Below are 7,112 nucleotides of genomic sequence, written 5' to 3'. Positions count from 1 at the left end.
AAGGGCTGTTGCCTCTTCTCACCCCCATCCAAGTGCCTAGTGACTTATTTTTAATGTAGAATTGACACTACTGGAACCATTCTTTCTGGAAACCAACTGTCTTTTGGCTTAACTGCCTGCTGACCCCAGCATTTGGGCTAAAGTTTCCCAGGGTTAAAATTTCCAACATCTCACCAGAAACCTCACCACTACCTCAAACAGATGATCCCGTGAGTGAATATTTGGTAGGAAAAGAACAAGGTGGACTAGAGAGAAGACAAAATCTAGGTTGTCAACCACTGTTATCAACATTCTATTTTGTTTGTTTTTTAATTTGAAAAACTTTATATTGTAAAGAACTACCTCTTCTGGCGTCTCAAAAAAAAAAATCAAAAGACCTTAAAACAAGCTTGAGAAAACTTGTCACAAGGCAAATTTTATTTTTTTCAAGTTACAAAAATATGTGCATGTCAAAAATACAGTCTTAGTCCATACAAGAGTAGTTCCAGCCATTTAAAAGTTATACAGAGTTTGGAAAGAGCAATGCATACAGAAGTCTTAAAACATACAATATAATCACTCAATTCAGTTATTGCTAGTTATATGCAGCTTTTTACTTGAGACTGTTCTCTACCAGGGAAAGGTCAGTGTTAGGCACTGATTATTTGCTGCTGAAGGCATAGATGTAAACAGCCATTCCAAAATGAGAATAAGCTCACTCTGAGTAGACTATAATGTTTAAGTTTTGATCAGCAGTATAAGAGACTGTGGGTCTAAATTTCAGTTCCACCCCCTTTTCCAATATTTAATTCTATTCTGTTAACACATCAGAAGTAAAACATGCAGTTTGGGGCAAGGGTAAAGGAACTGCTGCTTTTCAAAGTAAGCGATAAGAAACCTTAAATTTGAGTTGCAATGGAGAAACGAAGCTGGCACCTTTCACTTAAGAACACCGAAATGATGAACAAAAGTATGGAGAAAACTTTAAAGTTTTACAAAAACCAAAGCTAGCCTTTTCTCTTTATATGTCAAGATATAGCATGAATCAATTTGTTTTTTTGAAGTGTAGGGGCTTATGAAAATCTGCTGTCCTCTATTTGCTCTTTAAAAAGACAGAGCTAGCCACATGACAGGAACATGCCTTACAACAGTTCTATTTGCTCAACAAAGAACAAATCCTATTAAATAATTTTAACTTTAAATAAGTAAAAAAGAAATAAAACACAGCCAACAGTGTAAAACACAGAAGAAATCACTTATTTCAGGGGGTGGGTAATACATAGGAGACTTCTGGCCTGAAGTTCACATGGAAGACTTAGAAGTGAAGAGTGTCCCGAAGAGAGAGCAATGGCTTGGTTTCCCACTTTCCTGTCAGACCCTGCAGGGTCAGGGTTATTGCTGCTCACACGTAGGACCATTTAGAAGGCTAATTTATGACTTAAATCCTAAAAATAGGCTACATTTTTAGGAGGTAGAAAACAAGTACCAAACATTTACCACCTGGCCACCGTTCTTAATTTTTGGCCAACCTTGGATCTCTCCATTTCTCACTCCCCATTCTCCCATTAAAGCTATGAGTCCTACTATCATTCGTTACCTAAAGTTACAAACTTGGAGCTGCCAAGAGAAATCTTTTTAAGTAGTTCTGCTTTTAAATCACTGAGTACATCCAATACTCAAGTATCAACTGGGAACGTTTTAGTAGATTCACTCTGTAAGAAAACATGCCAACATAAAACACTTAACACGAAGAAAGACTACCGAACATCTCTATGTGCTAGTATGTCAGAGCAGCTATGCAAACCTAAATTAGTAATGTCTTCACTGAACGGATTTGGAAAAGCCTTACATTACAATTGCATTACCAGCAATACTGAAAATAGGTATGTGTCTTACTAAGAAATTAAGCTAGTAACAATGACCAAAAAACTCCACTTCTTCCCAGAGAGTTACTTTGTGCTGATATCCCATAGATAGTATTACAAAAGAATTTCATTTTTGCAATAGGCTGGGCTCACAGTGAGTATATTAATACAGAGACCATGTGTACAATATTACTGTAAGAATGTTATTAGTGAAATGTATATAAGGCATGTAAAAAACTAGCATTAAAGCTTTTAAGGGCAATGATCCAAACAGGCAGCTGCTAAAAAAGGTGCTGCTAGGAATAAAAAAAGTATTAAAGAAAACAGAGTTTCAGCACTTATTAGTTTATAGTGCTTCCACAATGAAATGAATTACTTCACATAAATTTCTGTTGCTGGAACTAATGGACCAAAGAAGAATAGACTTCTGCCCCCTTTTAAGTACTAGCCCAATCTTGGAAACGGAAGCAATCACTTGCAATCTTCCACACAGTGTTGTTAGGAGTAGACTGGGCAGTCAGCAGGAAGTTCTGGTTGAAGTAGTGTTGTTTGTTTCCATCAAACTTCACAATTCCACTGGTCACAACGAGAACTGTAGTCTGGGCCTGAGTAGCTTGCTCTTTACCCACATAGAAAGAAAGAGATCAGTTTCTATCTCTAAACAGATTTTCCGGCTTGAACTACGTTGCTTCAAACACAACACAGAAAAAACCTTTCATAAATTTTCTTTGCCTTGAGGACAATATTGAGTATGTGCCCCTAGAGGTAGAAAATTATCATTTCAAAGCATATTAAAATTATTTCTAGTCCAGAAGGATTTAGGGTAAAGTTTCCAAATGAAGAGCTTATACCCAGCACAGGACCATTCGGTTTCTGTATTCATTAATATTTCACTGGGTTTCTAACAGAGCTTTGTCTTATGCTTTCTTAAGCTATGAAGGGGGGAAAAATCACCCTAAACTACTACTTCTGACACTTAGGACCCTACCTAGAGGTTAATCTTACATATTGCATCAATCTACTTTGAACCAAATTCTCTCTTGCCAAATCATTTTTTCGTGTAACAGAATAAATTTCTTCCATCAAATTTCAGCAGGTTTTAAGATAATAAAACATATTAATCAGATATTGGCATAATTTTTTTCTGGAAACATTTCAAGGTACAAAACGCAGCTGTTTATATAGGGACAAGGGATAATTGGTCTTCTCCCATCAACCAAAATCCCATTAAGCCTTAATTTCTCACTAACTTCTAATAAACCATAAGCACACAATCCATCAAAACCTACTTGCGGTCCTCTGGAATGAGATGGAACTAAAGGAAGACCAAAAGTTTGATCTGACTAAATTTTTCATTTTTAAGTTGCTCAAAGAGTAATTGCTTCTATGGCTAAAAGTTGCTTGCTGCTTTTGGTGTTCAAGCTCAGTGCTCACTAAAGGAAAAAAGACAACACTGAAAGACCATGATCTTACCATGAACTGGTTGGCAATCTAACATATTGACCTGGAACTCACTAGAAGGCAACATCTCAAAAAAATTAGCTAGGGCCTCCAGCCCTGTAACAACATTTCCATTCCATATTAAAGTGGCCTTCTCCAGATACAGCCGGGTTAGTGCCTTAAAAAAAAAAAAAAGGAAAAAAAGGTAAAGATTTCTGTTCCTGGGGAAGCATTTTATAGAAATGGATCGAAGGGTTACAGGAGGCATATAGACATTTCCATGGTTCTACCTCCATCTCCTCTCTCCTCAGCGCCCCTCCCCTCCCACTAGAAGATAACGTGAGCAAAACATATGCCTTATCACCTTGACTTTAATAGATATCATCTCACTTTAGCCATGAAAACACTGTGCATCCAAACTAAAAGAGGGTTTTAGAGTTTTACTTTGTTTGCTAAAATGAATTAAATGATTACAAGCTTCAACCCAAACCAGTTTTAGTCTCCCTTTAGTTTCCAGTTCTGAGAATTCAAGCTGTCAATCAGATCCCACCGGTACACTTCAGCCCTAGGGTTTATATACACGTGAGCCACTTAATGTTTGAGCCATTTGATGTCCTGTGTTTTAGGAAAAATTCCTTTTACTACTACTCAAAACAGCCTATTTTGTTCAAAGGAATCAAAAGTACTTGCCAATGCAGTCTTTGCTAAATCAGGTAAGTTAAGGCCCAGATAAAGCAAAATTCAACAGTTAACCCCTTAGGCACAAGAGTTAGTTACAGGAGTTAAGCGTCACAGGACACATTTGCTTAATCCTAAAATTTCACTTGAATTAAAAGAACAGCCTGTTATCTGGACTCTGGTAATAAAACTATGTTGCTTTTTTTTTGCTGCTTTATTTTTGAAAGCAGCAAGACACAATAAACATCCATTGTCGGGGCCCTTGCCCTTGTGCAGTACCAGAAGCTTCTTTTATCTTCTACCTTAAAAAAAATAGAAATTCTTAGAGATTAATTTCTGTACATGCAGCATAAAGGAAAGCTCTCTAAAACAATCTTATGCCAATAAGAGACCTAGGCAAGACTCCAGCACATACTGAAACAGTTAACTTAGAAGATAGGACTCAAGGATAAATCACAACAAAAAAAGCTGATGAAGTAACTTGCTATGTTGAAAACTTAAAGTATCCAAGCCATGTGGATCATGTTTGTGAGTGCCAACTACAGCTGTGAGCTTTAATCAGAAATTAATAATATATGAAATTAAACAGTTCAAGGAACATTGCCTGTAATGGCACACTCCTTCACTAGCACTGATACTGTTTTAAGTATACTGGCTGAATGATAGGGTTAAAAAAGGTAACATATTTGAGTAAATATATGTCAAACCCCATGTCAAGTGCAGTAAGTTAATTCCCATTTACTCTCCCTAAAACTAGAGAATAAAAGAGATTAACAATTTACCCAAGGTCACAGAGTTAGGTAAATGCAAAGCTGAGAGAGGGACTCCAGAGCCCACATTTCCAGAGTATCATAACCAATCCTTCCCTAAAAAAATGCACTTATAAAGAACAAGCCCACAGTTATCACTTATGCAAGTCAGATGACTGGATGGCTACAAAAAGACAAAAAACAAAACAAAACAAAAAACCCTGGTACTTAACAGAGTGTAGTAGAGTCTATAAGGCTCACCCGTCTTCTTTTGTCCATTGTCTCGTAGTAAATATTGACAAATTCCTCAGCAGCTCTACATGCCTGATCTACGTGAGTTTTAAAGTCCTATAAGAAAAAATTCAGAAGTGCACATTACCACCCCTCCAACTCCTAACAAAGAGAAAACGAACAAAAGCTGGTGACGTATTTCAATCACTTCGTAGCTGCATACACAGTTCACATTCTTCCATCGATATTTGGACATTATAAAGGTCAGGGTTCAAAAGTTTCCAGTTTTTTTTTATTTTCCCCCATTTTAAAGTACATGTGTTTAGGACATACTCATACCTCAATAGTGAATCTTTTTCTCATTTCAAATATGAATTTATGTTTGCTTGGTAACTGGTACTGGAAGTACCTTACGCTTCCAATATCTTACAAAACATTCACCTTAATAAAAACGATGTGGTCTGAACCTTATAAAGGGCAGGGTGGTGGTGGAAGTGCTGAATTCCCTCTTTAAGCCAGAACTCAGGACAAAGAGTTACTCAGCAGGGGAAAAAAAGAGTATAAAACGAAGTTCAACGAAATGCTTGAAAAACTATATAGTTAGGAAACTTCTACACATGACGGAAAAATTCACCGGCATTTGTAAAGAATTGTCGAACCGAAGGAGAGAAATGCTGTTGGGGTTTTTCTTCTGCCGGATGATTTAATAGGTACCTTTCTCCCAGCCATTCGCCGAGCCCAGCCTATTATTTGAATTAAGAATCCGTTTCATTTCCCTGTCAGGATATCGAAAGTCATTCAGAGAGGGAGATGATAGAGAATAAAAAATCTCAAGCCATAAACAGACCCCAACATTTCCGCTTCCCGCCAACTCTCATCTCGGGGTCCTTGGCAGCAACCGAAAGTGACTGCCCGGACGCCAAGGGGTGGGGGCGGCGGGGGAATCGGTGGGCTCGGGACCCAAGGGGGCTACAGAAAGTGGGCCCCGCCCCGGAGCCCAGCGGGCCCGGCCCTGATTCGCCACGGGACCACGTGACCACCAGGCTGCCCGGCCCAGCGCCCCTCCCCTCAGCTGCCCGAGCCGCGGCGCCTCGGCACCCTGCAGTGCCCCCAGCACTCACCACAGACGTGGCCATGAGGGACCCCGAAGCAGCTTGTTCCGGCAGTGGCGGCGTCACTACCTCTTCACGTGTCGGGCGCCCTCGGCTGCTGCAGGACCAAAATTTAGGAAGACAGCTAAACCCGCCAAACGCCGAATTCTCTACCCGCCCATTCTCTCCCGGAAGTAGCTCGGTCCGTTGTTAAAAGCACCCCGATGTTACAACCTTAAGTACACTTCCTTCAGTTCCGACCGTACCCTCCCATCTGCCTCCTCTATTCATTTGGTTGCTATTTATCTACTTGGTTGGGAAGAAAAAAAAATCCTCTGCTTTCGTAAACTAGATACTTCAAGGAAAAGTATCCATTTCCCTCACGAAGCGGGACAAGAAAAAAAAAATCTAAATGGCCCAATAGGGGGACTTCTTTGCGCCAGGAGGCGGGGCCAGGGATAGCGGAAGACCAACGAGAAACGCGAGGAGACACCTATTGGAACTGTAGCCTATAGGAAAAAGGGGTGGAGTTTGGGGAGGGATGCCACCACACTGCGCATGACTGGCAAAGAACGGTTTAAAGTTCTGGAACATTCTGGAAGAATCTAGCCTCACTGAATTGAATCCCAAGGGTCTCAGCAGCATTCCTAAAATTATTCACGATTTGGCTTTCTGCTATTCATAAGAAAAGGCTCATCAAGTTCCTTCATGCCCAAATTTTGGTCTCAGACTCCAAATGAAGATTGGCAAACCTTGCCATTCACCACCTTATGCAGCCTACTTTCTAACTGCAACTAAAATTTTACTGCGTGGTGACCACGAGCAATGTAATTTTCTAAGCATTTTAATCGATATTCACTTATTACTTTAATAATGCTATGAGGTAACCATCTCCAGTTTATAGCTAAGGCACATTGTGATTAAGGAACCCATTCAGAGTCACAAACTAATTGGGGTTCAAGCTCAAGCAATTTAACTACCACTACAACCTGATTTCACTCTCCAGCATCCTTTAAAACCGTTCACCTCAAAGGCACCAACAGCTTCTGCATGGTTAAATCAATTAGCTATCGCTATAG

At 39.6% G+C, this 7,112-nt stretch overlaps 1 protein-coding gene across 5 annotated transcripts; it reads right to left on the bottom strand.

Annotated features, from left to right (window-relative positions):
* Nucleotides 1-384: 384 nt before the first annotated feature.
* NXT2 (nuclear transport factor 2 like export factor 2) lies at nt 385-6,433 on the bottom strand. Of its 5 annotated transcripts, none has more exons than XM_055337478.1 (4): nt 6,064-6,433; nt 4,973-5,059; nt 3,318-3,462; nt 385-2,463 (listed from the first exon to the last, which is right to left on the bottom strand). In XM_055337478.1, the coding sequence occupies exons 1-4, from the start codon at nt 6,076-6,078 to the stop codon at nt 2,282-2,284; spliced, it is 429 nt and encodes a 142-aa protein (XP_055193453.1). In that variant the 5' UTR covers nt 6,079-6,433; the 3' UTR covers nt 385-2,281. The 5 variants fall into 5 exon arrangements, with proteins under 5 accessions (XP_055193453.1, XP_055193456.1, XP_055193454.1 ...); XM_055337481.1 differs by lacking the exon at nt 6,064-6,433 and adding an exon at nt 5,790-5,873; XM_055337479.1 differs by lacking the exon at nt 6,064-6,433 and adding an exon at nt 5,657-5,761.
* Nucleotides 6,434-7,112: the final 679 nt, after the last annotated feature.

This window comes from Nyctereutes procyonoides, unplaced genomic scaffold, assembly GCF_905146905.1.
Source record: "Nyctereutes procyonoides isolate TBG_1078 unplaced genomic scaffold, NYPRO_anot_genome, whole genome shotgun sequence".
Taxonomy (NCBI): Eukaryota; Metazoa; Chordata; class Mammalia; order Carnivora; family Canidae; genus Nyctereutes; species Nyctereutes procyonoides.
The sequence above is the reverse complement of the archived record's forward strand: the minus strand, read 5'-3'. Positions and strand labels throughout refer to the sequence as shown.

Bases quoted from the DNA above. Each gene is read 5' to 3' on its own strand.
- NXT2 (XM_055337477.1), bottom strand. From the start codon at position 5,305: ATGAGAAAAAGATTCACTATTGAG. The intron at 5,060-5,281 runs GTATGAGTATGT...TTTTTCTTATAG, and splicing joins GAAAAAGATTCACTATTGAG to GACTTTAAAACTCACGTAGA. The intron at 2,464-3,317 runs GTAAGATCATGG...ATGTGGGTAAAG, and splicing joins AGATTGCCAACCAGTTCATG to AGCAAGCTACTCAGGCCCAG.